The sequence below is a fragment of the Halyomorpha halys genome, unplaced genomic scaffold (genome assembly GCF_000696795.3).
Source record: "Halyomorpha halys isolate HHAL.00 unplaced genomic scaffold, Hhal_1.1 Scaffold1051.1, whole genome shotgun sequence".
In the NCBI taxonomy this organism is placed as follows: Eukaryota; Metazoa; Arthropoda; class Insecta; order Hemiptera; family Pentatomidae; genus Halyomorpha; species Halyomorpha halys.
Window position 1 is genome coordinate 394,469 of NW_027108957.1, and position 20,285 is coordinate 414,753.

The following is a 20,285-nucleotide window of genomic DNA, read 5'->3' on the forward strand; positions in this document are numbered from 1 at the left end:
CTTCATTGGGAGTTGTTTCTCATAGTTTTGTGTATGATAATATTTCCTGAATTTATATTACGATAATTCGGGTAGCACCTTGGAAGAATGAGAAAGGATGATGCTTCCTTTTTCCTTATAAAAAAAAAAAAAAAAAAAAGCTCCACGACACCCACATTCAAACTTTTGGTACAGTATTCAAATAGCCTGGTGAAGCTCTCTTTCGACGATATCAATATAATCGGATTCTCTTGGTAGATGGTTGATCAATAATTTTTGGAACTTGAGGCAGCAGTGAAGAAACTAGGTTTGGTTGTCAGTGAGAAAAAAACAAAATAATATGCATGGTAACTCAGAAGATTTCACAACAAAATGGTGTCTTCTGTGTTCCAACATACTAAATTTTACTGGTTATGACTAATGAATCCAACTAAGGCAAGAGTAGGACTTCTTGACAATGGAATGTAAGGTACTAAGAAGAATTAACTTAAGCCCCAGTAATTGTAAATAGGGAAATACAGCACAAGATGAAAAGGTTAATGAAAAGTTTAACAAACCTGATGTGAAGTACATAAAATTGAGAAGGCATGTAGCAAGGATGATGGATGACATTATCCCAAAAAAAGCTCCTGCCTGAGAGTGACATATTAAAAGACCTAATCTGAGATTGAGGTATTGTGTGGACAATGCCAAAATAATGAAAAAAAAAATTAAATAGTGGCGGCACAGAACAAAGAAACCTACGGCTTACTGTACGAAAATAAAATGCCTGACATGCTAGCGAGCTGAAGTACCTAATTAAACGAACGGATGTATAGACTATATTTGCAGATTGGTCAAATTTTATCACAAGTGACCTTTGATCAGTAAAAGAGGAAAAGCGTGCCTCAGGTTTTAAAAAACTATCCTCGTATTCCTAAGTGAGGCTTTTTACTTAAAATGAATCTAAAAGCAATGAAGGATATATTAGCTTGTAAAACATAAAGTAGCATTATTTAAACTTTTCAAAGTTATCCCTGAAAGAACAGAGCTCTAATCGTTTATTAATAATTATAGGTACTATTGTATAATGCTTTACTACCAATGTATTATGTTTAAATTAATCTAAAACTAGTATACCACAATGAGAACTCTAGCATTAGATATCTTTACTTCTCCCTTATGTATTTGAAGTAAATGCGATAATAGAGAAAGACATCTACTTGTATAAAAAGAAATTCTATTTAGTACACAATCGGTGAAGCTACATACTTTATAATGACAATGTTAAAGTAGCAGTTTACTTAATAAGTAATTAGCTTTCCCAACACGAATAGATATTTTAGACAGGTCTTGGATTTTTTGTTGAAAACCATGGACCTTCCCGTATGTTAGTGACAGAGATCTGTGATAGGTAATTATAATGATCAGGACTGCAATCAGGCACACCAAAGTCATCTCAATACAACGATCAAATCCAAAGAGATTTCATTTATATCTACTTGATAAACTTTCAAGGATAAACAGAAGTATTGGACCCGCAGATCTGGTTAGAAAAATCCCCAGATTTTTATATCATCAACCTAGACCGGCAAAAAATCTGGTCTAACCAATAGAGAATCAAGTAAATCAAGCCTGACTCTGATGGTTAGTGCAAAAGGGCATGGTTGTGATTCTTTCACTAATTAGGACAGCAATACAGAAGACAGAGCTGGATAAGAACTATTGGGTTGCAAAATAAGTTCATAGTATTTTTTTTTTACAGGTGATTTCAATAAAAACTTCAGATTCTTTTAAATATATTTAATCAATTATATATGACCCATTTTGATCTATTACATGTTGGCATCTTTCAGGTAATTTTTTAATTCAGTCCTCTCAGAACTTCTCAAGTTTTTGAGCAATGAACTCCTCTATGTGCGTTTTGCAGTCCTTGAGGCGAATTAAAGTGTTTCCCATTAGGAGAGTTTTGAAGGGCCAGAAATAAGTGAAAATCTGTTGGGGCAAGGTCTGGTGAATAGGGTGTGTGGAAAAAATAGATCATTAACATTGGGTTTCAGGAGGGAATCGCTAATGGATATGTGGTCCAATAAATTCTTTTCCGTCAAATTGTGAGGAACCCATATATCACTTCGAGAAACATATCCCGCAGCCCCAAAATGATTTGAGATACTTCCATGAGATATGTTAAGTCTTGACAATATGATAGGTTGGTTGTCTGTGACCAATGCTTGAATTTGGTCATCATAAACAGCTGAAGGACGACCCGAGCGCTTTATGTCTTCCAAGTCAAAATTTCTGGTTCTGAACCAAGCAAACCACTTATGAACCGTGCTTTCTCCTAAGGCATCATTGCCATACACACTGTAAATTATGTTAACCGTCTGTGCAGCAGATTTTCCTTTTCAGAAATAAAAAATCATTATTTTTTTTTCTCTTCCATTTTGAGTAAGCAAAATACCACTTAAAGATAAGGAATCTCAGCTGATACTGATGCATAAAAGCACCTTAACTAATCCTTTTTCAAAATATGTAAACATTATTGACTAAGTAGATATGATTTTATAAACATAAAGAGGATTGAATTGAAATATTGAAAAATGCTACAAATTTATTTTACAACCCAATACATCTCATCTCTATGGCAATATCAACCTAGAAAATTAAAAAAAAACCTAAACAACAATAATGCTTAGCTATGTTGGTGGTACAACATAACACTAAAAACTTTTTTTTAAATTTTGTCGTGAACAAATTATAAATATAGTATAATTGGCTAGAGGCACTTTATTAGGGTCCGAGTGCAGATTGTCCCGAAAGTTTTCCTACTTAATAAGGAATTAGGCTGGCCGGATTATATATTGCGTTATCTCAAAAAATGATAAATTTTAGGGCTTTAATACAGGAGGAAGTGGTAAAAATAGGATTTAATACGTTTACACAGCATACATATACATCCAGACCGTGTCTTGATGTCTGCGCTAAAAATTTGGAAAACCTTACTTGTGCCATTTCAAAGCTGCTAAACTTATACCATCAGAGTTTTTAAGCCCCTAATATTTTAAAATCCTTTCATTGGAGTGAGAGAGAATTTAGGATTAAAAATAGGGATTAGTCACTTCTCTATGAAAGTACCTTTACTTTGAAACCTCGTTAGTCAAAATTTATTGCTCCTGAGAGCCAGATAGGGATCTATAGTACTGAATCATTTATATTGACAATTAATGCATTAATACTCCTAATAGGATTAAATTCGGGGTTTAACTTCAAGAATTCAATTTGTTCTTTTATATTTAATTAGTTAGTACTTTCTTATGTTAGTTTTGAAGGAATGGTCCATAGAATATTATGTAATATTCTATGAACCATCTTAATCTTATAATTCAATCAGAAGTTATGAATAGAAAAAAATGACTTATAAAATTTCAACTCACAATAAAAAGTTTCCCTACCAAGAAAAATCATACAGAATTTAGAACTGAACTATGGTATCAGACAAGCAGCAGACTATTCCTGCAAGGATAATACCAGACCAATATTGAAATAATTTTAACGACATCCAAATTTCAGGAAGCCTAGTTCTTAAGATCACAAAGAAATCCAACTTCATTCCAGAACATGAATGAATAATTCCTATAACAGATTAATTTTTCCACCAGGACCACAGGCAAAAATATTTCGAAAGGAGCCTCATTGACATATTTTCAAGGTGCTTCCTTACCTTTTTTTGGAAGCCAGCGGCCTACAGTATCAGGAAGCAAAGATCAGTTCCATGCCAGAATCAACCTAAACAAAATATTTCCATTACATGATTTTCAAGTATACAATACTTGGAGAATGATGGGGATCAAAGACTTTCAGGGGATGAACGATCCTTTCTTGATGAAAGATCAAAAGCATCAGTTTTGGAACTGAAAAGTGAATTGGAATAGGCATGACAACTGTGTGACCTGTTAAAAACTGGTTTAATAACCATCTATCTGGGTTTATTAACTAACTTATAAACCCTTTTTAGAATAACGCATTAGGCCGTACAATCCTAATAAACAGACAGAAGAACATAAAAATTCCAAAACATAAATAAAAAAAAATCCTACACATATGTTCTTTTATCTGACTTCAAGGAATATTTGGGTCAAATTTGAAAAAAATTGAACAACTTTGATTGGTGTAACATCATATGCTCTACTCAATGACCATGCTAAGACCATCAAGATCATTTGGGTGTAGAATCTGATCTCTCTTGTTCTGCAGATACCAATTGGACTATTTCTCATGCAGTTTCAAATCCCCTTTTCTTTATCAGCTTCCTTAGCTGTAGTTCATGCGGATTTTCTTGTTTGGATGTATTATGAAAGAAGCTCAATAATGATAACAAAACAAAAAATTGAAATTTTCATGATAATTAAGAAAATTCACAAATAAAAGACTGTTAAAATACGCACCATAGTAGATCAAAATTAAGAGATAATAACCAAGATCAAAAGTACTAAAGTACCAATTTTTAATACGATTTACATGATAAAGTGAACAATGGGAAAGGCATGATATAAAATATAAACATTAATTTTTAGCTCCTTTAAGGACGTGTTTGGTTGCAATAAAGTGCTAACCCATATGAAAGGACGGACTAAACGCTGATACTGTAAACCAAAAATTTTATACAAACGTCATTTTTCCTGACTTAGAGGAACATTTGGAAAATTTGAAGAAAATAGCACCACTTGTTCGGCAGTGATTGCATACCAGAAAGATGTAATGTTCATATGTTGGTTTTCCTGACTTTAAGAAACCTTTGTGCCACATTTGAAAATAACTGGTAGAGTTTGGTCAAAATAGCATGACAGACAGACAGAACATACTTATTTTTCCTGACTTCAAGAAACATTAAACCATGTATTTGGTCGCAATCGCATAATAGACTAACTAGAATGTCTTAACTTTAAGAAACATTGGTGCCAAATTTGAAGAAAACTGAACCTGTTTATAATGGCAACACATGACAAACAAACAAAATACTTAACAGTCTTGTGAAACAGGACCTCATTAATGCTCTATCAATAAATTTAATAATCAAATTTGTTTAAAAACATCATAAATCGGGCTGAATACAAAACAACAGTTTTTAGAACTAAAATACCATAATGTGGCTGTTTAATAAAATACATAGCCTTTAAAGAAGGAAGAATGTCATTCCAGGTAAGGATTATTTTCAAATATTTGAGTGTAGATAATACTGCTTAAAAAAAAAAAAAAAAAATCAAAACAAACTCACCTGGTTTCTTAGAATAGAATAAAATAAATTATTCTAAAGTAATTATTTTACACTTTATAATAAATAAAGAGGAAATAGTATTTAAGAAATCAAATTACGCTAAACAACTATGAATGTAGCACATAAATACTTACGATACTGAATGATTTGCAGAAGTTGCCCTGGCTAAGGAAGAGGCCTGAGGAACAACTTGCGAAGACTGCGAAGAACCGAGGCTCATAGCGTTGTGCCCGCTGGTCTATTCACAAAAAAATATTAATTAAAATCAATTAATTAAAAATGAAATAAATATCTTAAAATAATATACTTAAATTAATAATAAATTATTAAGATAATAATTTTTTAAAATAGTTTTTACAGTTTGTAATGACACAAACTCATGTGCAATGTTTTATATGATTTATATCATTGGTTTACAAGTGAAATAGACTAAGTCGATAATTGAAGTTTTGAGATATTTCATGATCTAAACTTTTTTTTTTTAAATGTTATGGAAATAGTAATTATATTTTTTATAAGCAGATTTTTATATTCTTTGGAGATTAATATTTTTAACATTTTAGACTGGATAAAACAATTAACTGAAAACAAGAAAATATTGATTCAATGTGTTTCACTTGATGAATTTCAATAATGAAAATTCAGTTTTCACTTGATATAATCCATATAAATGAAAAGATTAAATTTCTTATTGGTTTACATTTCAGAGCATTGCTCCTCATCTCCAAAAGTAAAATTAATAATCATAGATAATTACATAGACAAATAAAATAATTAAAATTTAAACTGATACATATGCTAAGGGTCATTTCATCAATATAGCAACTTCTTCTCAATATAGACATTTCGGACATCACATTGCCCATTATCTAATCCAATTCCTAGTATTAGACTACCCATCTAATTGCTAATAAAATATATTCCATCAAATTATAAATTCTCATCATACATGTATAATTAATGCATGTGTGAAGTATTTAATATAATTTAAGTATTCATATAATTTCAGAAATTCAAAGTGGGATTAGTGGACTTAGGTTGCTTACTAAGTTAATGTTGTAGGATTGTAAGCATAAGTAGGATTGCACGACAAAAAAAAAATATTGGATTCTATGTGGTGGTCAATGCCAGGAATAATTCATTTCTTCTTTTACTTCTACACTACTTCTTTTCTGTTTTACTAAATATCATTTCCTGTGAAAACTGACATTTCATACAAAATGACCCAATACTTCCAGTTTCCTAACTGCACTGCATAGTCGGATACAAGTTATTGGAATCGAAAAGTGATAATGTTAAATCTAAAATGTCATCCACTTCATGAATAAAAGATGTATGAAGTTTGTTTTCTCATAAGTTGCTATGTCGAAAAAACGAATATTTTATTGGGAAAAAAAAAGGAAACAAAGTAATTCTAGCTGACCAATCTGATCTATTATTAGCTTATAATTGTTTCATATACATTAATTACCTGCAGTTTCTTCTTTACTAAGATTAAATCCTGGATACTGCAAGATCTTGTAATGATTAATCACTGATTTTATACTCTCTTAACTTTATTACAGGTCACTCGATTTGTCACCACTAAACTCGACACAGAACAATACACCGAACACTTGAATATAACTTCAACAAGAATAGACCAAGATTCATTCACAGGAAACTCGCACTATTGACTAGACCCATTATGCACTGTTTTATAACAAAGGTTTTTCTATATTTTTATATTACCAGTTAACATATTTAACATAGAAGTTATGACCAAAACCCCATAATTTAGTAGAGGTCAAGAAGTAAAATACTTAGTAAAAAGAGTACAATGAAAATTATGTTACACTGCAAAGCAATAAGTTACAAAGTAAAATAAGGACAAAGTAAAATTGCATCACACACACATGATAACAGTATTACACAGGCAAATAAATGAACTCACATGACTAACTGTTGGATAGTATGGATTAACGTTAGGTGGAACAACTCTAGGCATGTACGGTGAACGATTCACGCTAGTATTAGCAGTCGAGGTTACCTGAAAATAATAAACAAGATGTTGGCTAAGTCCAAGGTATATCGTTGCATTCACAAAAGGAAATAAAAATACTGTGAAATGCAATGCAATGAATAACTACTATTAGGAGAAATTGACAATTTTTGAATAAAAATAGGTGATTAATTATTTAATAATAATCATCATTCTACATTTATTTTGATATAGAGGCTTTGCCTAAAGTGTATATATATAAATTATTCCTACTAAAATAATGTGAACAATATTAAGCTCAAATAATTGGTAGTATTTAAAATTATTATGATAGTGTTTAGAAGAGAGATTTGTTTTCAATTTATAAGGATCAAGGCCACATTGAAAAACCTAGTTATGAGCTAGGACTGCAGATAAATCATATTCAATTTTGCACATAGAACACTGGTAAAGTCGTTTAAGGAAATATCTCTATATAATTTCAGTCTTATAAAACTTCATTTATGAACTAGGTTCACATACTAACACTTCCAGACCATTTTGCGACACTGGTTAAAAGGTGTTCTTCCATTGAAAACTCTGATTTGAAATTTTTACAATCACTATACTTCACTTCCACATACTACATATTTCATAAATAGGTAAGCGAAAGCAAAAAATAATAAAAAGTCATGAATATATTTCTTCACTGTTGATACAACATTATTATAAGTAAAAGCTTTAATATTTTCTCGCTGTCTTAGATACATTTAATTTATTAAAACAAGTAAATGAATATAAAATAAAGCTGTAGCTATGAAAATAAAAACTCATATAACAACTGATGTGGTTTTCAAAAAAAAATATATTTTATATGAAAAAAAGATCATCAAACACTGTTTGCACACACTAGCTCTTTAAAATTCAACATAGGGTACTGAAATAATTTCACAATAAGTTAAAAGTTAATTGGTAAGAAATTGGTTGAGGTTTGAGTTAGCGAAGAGTACACTAATAAGTAAATCTTGTTTTTTATTGGATGCCAACATTTTGGCCTAAATGTTAACCCTTAATCAAGGAAACATGAATAGAAGTTTCACAAATTAAGTTCAACCCAGTACCAACCAACTTATCTCCATATTAAATCTACAATAGACTACATCTACACTAAAAATAAATAGAAGACTAATATAATTTAATTTGTACTCACATTACTATAGCACATCTGATTTGTAGGAACCCTCTGCTGCTGAGTAGAAACAGGCATAGGAGAGGACTGATACCGTTGAGGTGAGGCCAACATGGCGGGAGACCATCCATTACTAACTGGGTTAGCTGCAGGCAGACGACTAGTCTCCACAACTGGATTAGCAGGAGGTGTTGAACCGTGGGGTACCTTGATCCATGATGTACTGACACTAGCTGCCACTCCACCCCTTCCTGGTTTATTTTGAACCAGAAGATTGGAGTCGACGATTTTCGGAGGCCAATATTCATCAAACTTCGTCCCCGGTGGAAAGTAGGCTTTGATATCAGCTAAACTGATCACCTGACAAGAATCATTGGCAAAAAGTTCACTTCTTATTCCTTGAACTTTACAACAAAATTTTAAGTAGGCGAGATCCCAAGCACCGAGAGTCGTAGATCTTTTCTTTAATGTCTCTGTTTCACCTTCGAAATAGAACAGAGGTACATATCTGTCATCGTTTTTAACTGTATAAGGAACAACCGAATCATTGTTTATACGGACAAAACCACACCTTGTGTTTATCGGACTAAGGGGATTCATAAGTTTTGTATAACACAATTCGAGAAAATTATAAAACTCACTCGCGTCTTCTAACCGCACTACTAAGTCTTTTGTGGTAAACTGTTCTCTTCCGAACCTTGCCTCGCAATGTTTAATATTTATTTCTGTTAAAAGTCTTGCTTCACTTTCAGTAATAAAAAAACTTCGAATACATGTACACGAATAAATATCAGCATTAAGGTAACTGAGATACTTAACAAGAAGTTTCATTTCGACCATACGCACAGCACAATACTTTTCATCTGCACGTTGGATATAGGGTAAGTGTTCTTCTCCAAGCATTATCCAACCAAATTTTCCTGAAAACACAATTTTAACAAATCTAAATATGTATACATACAAATTTATTCACTTCTATCATCAGAGCAAATTTTCTTAATTAATGTTACCTGGCCATCGAATGCCTAGGCAATATAAATAAGTATTTCAGGACCAATTTGGATCATCTACAATGATTTTGCAAATCGGGCATATCAGAATTTCCTTGCAATTTTCAATTTTTTTTTTTTTTTTCTCCGATACCAATCAGACCTAATAAATACTAGACATTCTTATAGCTATAAAAAATTAACAATGTTTAATTAACAAATAGGTTTGTCTTGAAAATCTCATCAAAACTTACACAGGATTGGGTGGTGGGTGGACAATAAAAAATCAGAGATTCATGTCACAATTTATGATGTTAATATTTTTTAACCATAACTTATAAAAATTTAAAAAAAAAAAAATTTTTTTTTGACCCAACTCAAAAGTTTGAAATTTTATCCCAGAGGTCCCAAATGAAGGTGAACATCGCCTCCAAACCTAACAATTACTAATAAATCTAAACACTTTTATATTAATGCAATACAAATTTCATTTTACTATTTAAATATTCTCTCTACATATAAAACATAATAGGAATGAATCTTTCCCAGCCACCCCACTCCACAATCTCTAGATGAAAGGCAGGCTTAATTTATTTCTAAAACATTTACTAATTGCGAGTAAAACAGTCTTTGGTCTCAGGACTGCCAAAAATCAAAGTAATGTAAACTAGAAATTAGGCATTGAAGACTATTTTCTTATTTTTACAATAATTATTAATAATCTGTACCACTACAACCCATGAAGGGTCGGAGGTTCAGTATTTAGTAAGCAAGTACTGTTTTTAGAGCGACTGTTATACAAGGAGTTGATTTTTTCAAGATTAAGATCAACTGTTAGATTTTTCGTTAAGGATACTGCCTCTTTACAGAGGCAGGATTGGAGGGCTCCAGAAATCACAGGGTTGACTCATAGCTACAGTAACAGAATAAATAATTATCTGCCATAGCCAGATTCGAACCCAGGTCCTTGGAGTTATTAACAAAGTTCCTTATTACTGAGCACTCACTTCCTTTTTTTTTTTTACTATACTTCATAATAGTAACAGAAGGCTGTCCCTTTTCATGGCACTCAGCACATTAAGAGAATACAATTTTTGTAATTAATTTAATAAATAAACATAAGTAAAAGATATAATAAATTATGAGGATAACCAAACATTTTATTCAAATCTAGAGGTATATACTGAAGTAAAAATAAATGTTAATAGGAATTTTAAAAAGAAAAAATACCTTTTTGGCTGCAAAGATCCATCGGAGCCTTCTCCTTATCAGGAGTGGAGGAAGGAGATGGTGAGGTGGGTGTATTCCTGCTATTAGGCCGTGGGGATGATGATGTGTAGCCCAGGATACCTTGACTTGGATAACATCTAGGTTTCGGTGGCGGATTGGCTGCGGCAGCAGCTTGAGCCGCCATCTTGGCTTTGTTCGCCTCAACCATTCTAGCAGCAAGTTCTTGAATCTCAGCCTCATCTGGCCTTTCTTCCTTAATTCGAACACCTGCAAACATAATGCATATTGAATAATATGGGTTATAAATAATTCAATATGGAAAACTAAAGCAACTAATACAGTGTGGTTGATTAATCTTTTTTCTTCTTCAAATGAAATAATATTTGCTCAAACAAAAATAATGGATAATAGTACCATCTTAACCCTACACTTTCAAATTAAGTTTTTAAAACTCTTTATTCAATTACAACTTTTCTTAAATTCAAACTATGCTGAGAATAGAAATATCGTTTAAAATTATTCTGAAAAGTTTTAACAGATCAAGATGACAGGTCAAAAGAAAAAAAAAATTAAGTAACTATTAAAAGTCATTTTCTTTTTCGAAGAAATTTCGACACTAATTTATAATGATTTCATTCTGAGTTAGTTAGCTATCTTCATACTTCAAAATCTTTCGCTTTATTACTAATTTAACATTAATAGTTTATTAACACAAACAACATTTGATCCACTTTTACACTCAACTATCTAAAACATCTCTAACATTTCGGCCCTTAGGCCATTCTGAAGGAGACAACCTAAAAAATTTGTTTTCATATTATTATTACATTATTTCCTCACACAATACTAATGTTTTTTTAATACTCCTTAATAATTAATGTCATATATCCTTTAAAAAGTCTCTTTTGCAGGCTAATAGCTCATGTCATATCTTTAAAATAAAATAAATATTAAAATAATATCACAACAGTTTCAAAAACTATTTTTAAATTGATTATTCACTTACAAATTTTAAAATTTCAATTATACCTTATAAGAACTTGAACAACAAAACTTACCTTCAATAGGTTAGGACTCCGATATCACTTTAAGACTAGGTTTAATTTATTTACAATTAGTATTGTGTGAGGTCAATAATATGAAAACAAATTTTATAGGTTGTCTCCTTGAGAATGGTCTAAAGGGCCGAAACATTGGAGATATTTTTAAATAAATAGTTGAGAGTAAAAGTGGATCAATTGTTGTTTGAGTTAATAAGAAAATAAACCACTCTCAAACAATCAATATAATAAATCATTAATTAATAATTTATTCTTCACCTTGATGTTTCAGAAAAGGACAACACATCAACAAAAATCAATTATTAAAAATTATAAAAGATGATAAAATTTCAATTCAAGGAATTGTCAAAACAAATTTTATTGGGTGACCATTAAACAAACAGTTCAAGGGTATTGATGAGAAAAAATAAATTATGAAGGGAAAAACACAAGATCCAATTATAATAATGAGAGAATAAATAACTGAGGAGTAGGTCCGAAACGTTGATGTGAAAAATATATTTATTACCTTAAAATTAATTTTTAAAAATAAAAGATTTGAAGAATGAAGGCAGATAAATAGCTCATAAAGAAAGAAATTAGAAAAAATTAAGAAACCATCTTGTTAATATTGATAATCAAATAAATCATAATTTTAATTTTTAAAGCCATTCCACAAAGCAGCAGAAATGATCAATACAATCACAGTTACTAACCATTCACCCTTTGAAGCTATGAGAGTGATATTTTATTTATTTTTTTGTAAGGATTTATGATACATTTTTAATATAAAAGCACAAGTTTTGAAATATATTATCAAGACAATAGAAATATATTTAATAGTATAATTATAATTGTTTATGAGACAGGGACACAAGAGTATTCAATTCCTTCTATAACATGCATATTCATAGTAGTGTTAACAACCACCCAATTAACCCACTTCCATATTAAGTGATCCCAGTGGTCTGTTTGTATATATTAATCTTATGAAATGAAAATTTATTATTATTACTTTTTTTGTCTCATATCATTTAATATAATATATATTTATACAAATATTACAAGTGATTGTACATCAATAAATCTAATATTGGATATAATATCACCGGTTTAAGAAAAATAAAATAAGACCTATATTAGTAATAGGTGAATAAATTGAATAATCGTAATTAAGATTTAGAACAATCATTATTAAGATGAGAAACAACAACTAAGTTCTTCATTTAACATAAGCATAAATGGGCAGAGGCTTATAAACTACACAGTTTATGAATCTATCTGTCAATAATAATAATTCTCTTACACAAAAAAGAAAATTTATATTTATTATAAAGAAAAATAAAATAAAGATACTGACTATACATGCCTTGGATGTATGGGATTAAAGAGTAGTTTTAACCTAAATGATCTAGGGTTCCCACAAGATCTAAAAAGGATGTAATATAACAAGTATTGACAAGCCCATGGAGTATGTTTCAACTCTTGCACCCCCACAACAGTAAAAAGGATTAATGCGACAAGTTTTGACAAGATCATAGCGATTGTGCATGTTTCAATTTGTGCATCCCCACTATAGTAAAAGAGAAGAATACAACACATTTTGACAAATATATGGTGCATGTTTCAACTTGTATTGCCCTACCATACTAAAAGGAGTAATTCAAGATTTTTGAAAGTCTATGGTGTATGCATTTCAACTTGTGCATTACATTGAATCTACTATACAAACAATGCAGTAAATTCAGCTCATTCAGGAAGGTAGGAAGTGATAAAAGTGAAAAATAAAGTTGGACTCGCCTACAAATGTAACAAAGTAAGTTAGATTCATTTACAAAGTAAATTTATATCAGCAGCATTATTAAAATAAAAAATTGTTAGTTGAGATAATAAATCAATAATTTGGTGATGAAAAAGTTTTTTCATTTTCTGATGCTGCTGCATCTATTTACTGTCTATACACATCAATACAGCCGCATGTCCACACACACTGAGTGTTTATCACCAAAATGGCGTCCTTTATCACCTAAATGGACAATTTAGTAACTAAAAACTATAGAAACAGAGAGGTTATTAGTACTATTATTATTTCCAAAAAAGATATTTGTTTTTTTCAAATTTCAGTTGAAAAAGTGAGAATTGAACAGGTAGGTATCCTAAGAGGAAAATAAAAACAATCCAAGGTAAAATGACCATCAGTTATCAGAAAGTACCATACATATATGAGCAGTATATACTAAATTGGGATAAGAAACAAAATTATTGTTATACGATTTTGTCATGGCTTATAGATGTATGCATACATAATGCATGAATGCAACACAGAAATAGTGTACTATTGTTTCTCAACTAAATTTCTAGAGCAGTATTATAATGGTAATTGACTTAACATGCCAAAGAGCCAAAAGGATCAATGGATCACCACACAACTCATCTAGAAGGTATAGACATTAGTTTTTACTGAGCCGACCATTTTGCTAACGAAAAGTGAAAAATACAAGAAGAAAAGATCAATAATTGGACAGAAGAATTACAATCACACTTGAGACATGGACAATTTACTAATTGTAGAGATTAAGTTTTATTTAGGGAAAACATGAAATAATGGCTTTATTTAAGAACTTAAGGTTTAATAGTTGATTTTTTTAAATAACAAAATTAGAAACTCTTAAATTCAAATTTATTAAAAAATAAAAATAAATGAACTATAAACGTAAAACAATTTGTTATTTAAAGGAAATATGGAACTATTGATAATTGAAGATTAATTTTTTAAATCTCACTTTCAATAATCATTGTCAGTAAATTTATCCGTACCTAGCGTGGATGAATAACTTAATTATTCATCAACATTAAACAATTAGCAACAGTATCATAAATACATTGTACCCTTAACTATGAGAGCTAGAATAAGACATCCTCGAGTCCTCAAAATGCTGGGCAAAAATTAAATTTAATATAATTACTATTACTTAAAAATGATAATATGATTACAAGAAATTTTAATTTGTAATTTTAACTACTTAATGAACCATCCACTATTAATGTAATTGTAGTCTGCAATTACAATTACTAGCTGAGCCAAATTAATTGTAATAACTAATTAAAATCAAATACTATTGCAATTACTTTTTGCCCAAAACTGTTATAAGGACAAAATAAAATCTATTTTTCATTTTTTTAAATATTACAATCGACTGGGAATGGACAGGGTACCAAAACTCGCTATAAAGAAACACATACCAAATCTTAAAATAAAAGAAACAGAAGACACAGAAGATAATTGTAAATTTGTATAACTAAAGAACTTTATATTGTGCTATTTTCTTACCTATTGGATTATTTATATTATGTTCTATTCTGTAGATGTATACTGTAAACTGAAATTGTATGGTTGGGAATAAACAATTGAGTAAATCAACACTAAAATATTGGTTATTTTGGTTTTTAATCAAGAAGAAAAGACTTTTTTTTTTAATTGTTCAGATGATTAGTATTTATTTATTTTGTCTAGGATGAACAAAATTGGGTGTTTTGACTATAGTGGACAAAATCAAACCCTGGAACTAACACAGTAGATACTTAAGCCAGAGATAAAGTATGACTGATTGGCTGATAACCCTAAGATAGACAAATCTAGAACATAATGATTCAAATTGGTCTGTGTTGAATCTTCTATAGCCAAAACAAAAGGTTTTGGTATTTTCCATTCCCTACAGACATAACAATAAGTTGTAATTTTGATATTTTCATTATTAATTTCAATAATAAAAAAAAAAATGTTGGTCAATGGTGGGGACTCAGGGTCTTACTATATTCTATAAACCAGGCCATGTATTGAGGAAACCGCAGCATCCAGGAAACCCCAAGTGTAAGCCAGGGGTGTCACCAGTGAATGCTACTATCTCAAAATATTACAAAAAAAAAAATAATAAAAATAAAAGTGAAAGCAAACATACTGTACATTTGTAGTTTGTTGTTATTTGGTATAATTTTGAAAACTTTTGTAATGATGACTCCTGCTTATGTAATTTTTAACTCCTATATCCCTGGCATCACTGGAAGGATGTATGTGGAGAGCGATTGGTGGTATCGGCATCGAACCTGCGGGTTCGTTAGGTTTTTATTATTATATCACTAATCCCTCCTTATGAAACAAAAAGTATTAGTGCTTGTAATTTTGTAGTTTGAATACCTGTAAATATAAACTAACACAATTAAGCTTAATTATGAATGATATCTGTGATGGTTAAAACTTTCACTACCTCAATTATTTGTAAAAAAAAAAAAAATCACTTATTAACAAAAATGTACATTCAAATTTATAAGTTTATAAAATATAATCAAGATGTTTCTATCATGATGCTGAAAAAGTATTTAATAAAATTAAAAAAAAAAAAAGTTCTGAAAAGAAGATTACAATTAAATTTAATTAAGGAGGCGGTTGGAAAAAGGGTTCAGACTGCAAATAGTAGTTTTGAGATTAGCATTCTGAATTCTTTTCTATACTTGTACATCAATTAGCATTTTCTGAATTTCTTTCTATTGACCTTATTCTACAACTATTCAAAAAGAAAACTAAAATATAAAAATTTAATAATCAATATGTATGATTAATACAACAAAAAATATATGGAACCTCTTTACGTCCATGTGCCTTTTTGTTAAAAACACATTTGATTTCTTTTTTTAAGGTAAAAATGAACTTAAACCATGGCATATTAACTTCTGAGCTTATAATTAATAAAAATACAAAAAAAAAAAAAAAAGTGAGCTAATCACTTAAAATTATGAGTAACACTTGTTTTTTTAAATATCAAACTGAGCTCCTTTGTCAAAGGTTATTATTATAATTATTTTTTGGGATCGGTGTTCTCAAATCAAAGATGATGGATCAGTCATGAAGGCGCCTATATTCGGATGATGTTTTCTACAGAGAACTATATTTATAAGGTATGGTTCTATCCTTTCGATACCCCCTTCCTTTCTAAGTTTTGATTATATTGACCAAATGAGTGACCTCTCACAGGAAAGTCATCAATTATATCTTTCCCAGAAAGTTAGACAACCCATGAACAAAATAAAAGAATGATCTAAAAATTAGGGTGGGTCTGGGACCAATTTCTTTAATCAGTTAAAAATGAAGAATGCTACAGAATTAGCACTTTTTTTTATTATTATTATTTTGAATTCAATAAACATATAGAAAAGGGAGTCACTGTGGTGATTATGTTAAAAACAGATGTCTTCAAAAAGTCATTTATAGACGGCTTTCCTATATTTGGCAATGCAAAGTTTTAGCCAAAATCAAACTCAACACAAATCAACTCTCTTTCCAAGGGCTTCATCTTCATTCTTCAGAACTAATGGAAGGTGACATGAATCTGATCGATTTGCCTAGTGTTTTCTTTCTCATTCTGTGCACGAGTTACAAACGATTATTTTAGGCATCTAGAAAGGGAGTGTTATTTGGAAACATTTGAAGTTTGATATTTCCCTCTTTATTAAGAATAAAACTTTTTGAACATCATTAGAATCAAATATGGTTGATAACTTCATGAGAGATGCTTTGAAGGTGCTTCATGGCAACCCATACATCCTAATAGATTTTTTTTAAAGGCCCAATTGAGTGAAGTCACTCTTTTCTTCAATTGTTGATACAGTAATGATTTATTTATTTTTTTTAAATAACTCTGAGAAATTTTACTAAAATCTGAAACAAGTAAGTGAAGTAACTATGACAGATTCCATTTTAATACCTTTAATTTACAAAATTTATTCCAAATAAAGTTAAACATAAGTACTTTTGAACCTGATGGTAGCTTTGGGTAGATTCTGGGAGACAGAACTGTGCATGAACCCAAAAATCCATTCCATCTATTTTTCAGACCCCAGATATCAGAATACTGGTCTTTACTAGTTACCTTGTTTTACAGCATTACTTAACAAAGTAAAAAATCATCTTAGGAACTTCCAGAGTAAGATGTGTTAAGTTTTCCCCGAATTCATCTCCTTTTCTTTAATATATTTTCTTTCAGTTCTTTAAAGAAACTTAAAATTTCAATTTTTAAATATTGTGCTTTCAATACTTTTAATCCTACTTACATTATTTATTTTTAAAATATTATTATGAGGAATTTTTTCCCTACGAAGATTTCCTCAATCAAACTCTCATCTTGTTCCTCCATCTCTGCCGGTTCATTGTGTAAACGTTTGTCAATCCCCTTCCATCTTATAAGTCTTCCTCTTCTCCTTCTAAACTTCAGCTTTTATGTTTACCCGTTTTAGGTTTTTATTAATCTATTGCTGCCCCACAGTAAGAAATTAAGCATTTCTGCTGCTTAGCATTATCATTTGTAATTATTTAATTTTCTTCTTCATTTGTATATTTTGTTTGATACTACATATTATAAAATATTATATATTTTATTATTTTGATTAATGAATCCATTCTACGGGCACTTTGTATTATGGGACCCAGGCAACAGAATTGGTCTTCCCTACTTAATTTCTCTTATGTTAGCACAGGGCTCTCCTCTACTAGTTAGTAACCTCTCTATCCACACATTGATATTTAGTTTTATATAATGATATAAATGACAATAGTTTTAATTTATAAATAATAATAATTATTATAATATTTCATATTATCAGTAATTAACTTTAAAAATACCGGAAGAATCTGAAGAAATTCTGACAAAACAGTTCCAGTTTTTTGTATTTTCCTTACAAATTAGGGACTGTTATTCCGGACAATAGAAACACAGTTCTAATATTTAAATGACAAAAGATATACCACTGAAATTTTTACAAGATTATTTTGAAATCTTAAGAAATCAATTAAGCCATTCCCCCCCCCCCAAAAAAAGGCCTTATGACCTATGAATCCATTTCTCTAACAACCTTTTCAATTATTCCACAATTTGAAATAATACTATTATTAGTGAACAGAGGTAAATGAATGAGATTAATTAAAAAAATTAAATTCGTAATGTAATAATAGTTATAAGTTAATTGTTATTTATATAGGTACCAATAAAGATTTTTATATCGATAAAAAATGTTATTTTATAATTAAATATATAACACATAATATTGTGTTCATGTCAAAACTTCTTTTATTTCTCCACAGAAATTTGTATTATTGTTCAAGGTATAAAAACTTTAGTGCAGGTGAAATGGCAGAGCGCAATTAGTATTTAATATTCAAAGACTATAAAGGAATATTACAATCATTTACATTACACGCTCATTTTAAAAATAAAGTAGTTATTCACCAAACCCCTTTCTTTACTTTAAACTTTAACTACTACTTAAATCCTTGTAGATAAGAAGTAACGTTTGAACTGCTTCTTAATATTCTAGCACCATTATTTATATATTAGACACCAACTATTATTAAAAATGTATTATCATATTAATATTAATGAGAATTTAATTAGAAAACATTATTACTTACGGTGTTGAAGAATAGAATCTCAATGCAAAGTAACTTACCTGAAACTGAACAAAAAAATCTGTCGTAAACACAACTTGAATAGGAATGTATTTATTTCAATTGATTAAAACTAGTTAAAAAAATATGTTAACACTAGAAATGCAAGCACAGCTCTAATATAATCATTTCTTATCAAACTGAAACCTGAAGATAATTTAGTATTAAATCAGAAATAATAAATAAATGGTCATCCTCAAAATATAGTAAATATAATTTAGGTTATAGAATTGTGGCGAATAAGATAGGCCTGGGGGGCTAAGTAATGAGTGGATCCCTAAAATGTTAATAAACACTGAACTTATTGGTAACCTATACGTAGGTGGGAGTATTGTGTGAAGACTGATCTGGTATATTTAGATTTGGACGGGCATTACTGGATGGATGTTTGTAGAGGGCAACTAGTGTTATCAATATAGCCTATATTATTATTATTACCTAATAAAACAGTAATAAATATTGCATCGGTGAAAAGAAATAGTTATGTTTAACACTCTGGAAGAGTGGGGATCTGCTATGCATTAAATATTTATTAATGTGGTGCATTGGTCAATAAAAAAAAAATTAATCTTAAGTAATAATTTAGTAATTATGCTTGTACTTTGCTACATATAGACATGTCCAACGATCCCAACCCACTTTGGATCAAATGAGCTGAAATTCGGTATGAATGGTTGTTTTCTAGGCAGAACATTATCATAGAACCCTAGAGGTCATGATGAATTTCGGTGAAATTTTGTTGCACCTCTAAATCCCTTCAGATCAAGTTAGCGAGTTAAAATTGTCTCAGCATTTTTTACATAAAAAAAAAAGGAATATGATTTTAGTGATAGTGCTCTGCCGACTTTTTTTCATTCTCTGTAGAATTAAGAGTATTATTGTGAAAAATTGAATTAGAAAATGATTTTTTTAATTTTCAATACCATTTGAATGAATTGCCATTAACTATGCATAATTATTTATGGTTTTTGGCTATTTATGCCTTCAGGACCTATTGGATAAAAAATATGTCTCATATGAATTAGTCTTAAAATCTGATTTATTAGACTTCATACCACTTAAACTTAGCGGAAATGACACTATAACTATCTATGGAGTACCTTTAACTGAAAATAATAAAAAACTTTTATTTTGTCAATTGTACTACAA

General features: G+C 30.0%; 1 protein-coding gene across 1 annotated transcript in view; it reads right to left on the reverse strand.

Moving 5' to 3' along the window:
* Window positions 1-20,285, reverse strand: part of LOC106688092 (uncharacterized) — a gene marked incomplete in the record, with an annotated part of 90,803 nt that overhangs the window by 16,230 nt on the left and 54,288 nt on the right. Inside the window, 4 exon segments of the mRNA XM_067047220.1 lie at window positions 5,368-5,471; window positions 7,167-7,262; window positions 8,404-9,302; window positions 10,602-10,868. Coding sequence (XP_066903321.1) covers window positions 5,368-5,471; window positions 7,167-7,262; window positions 8,404-9,302; window positions 10,602-10,868 — 1,366 coding nt within the window.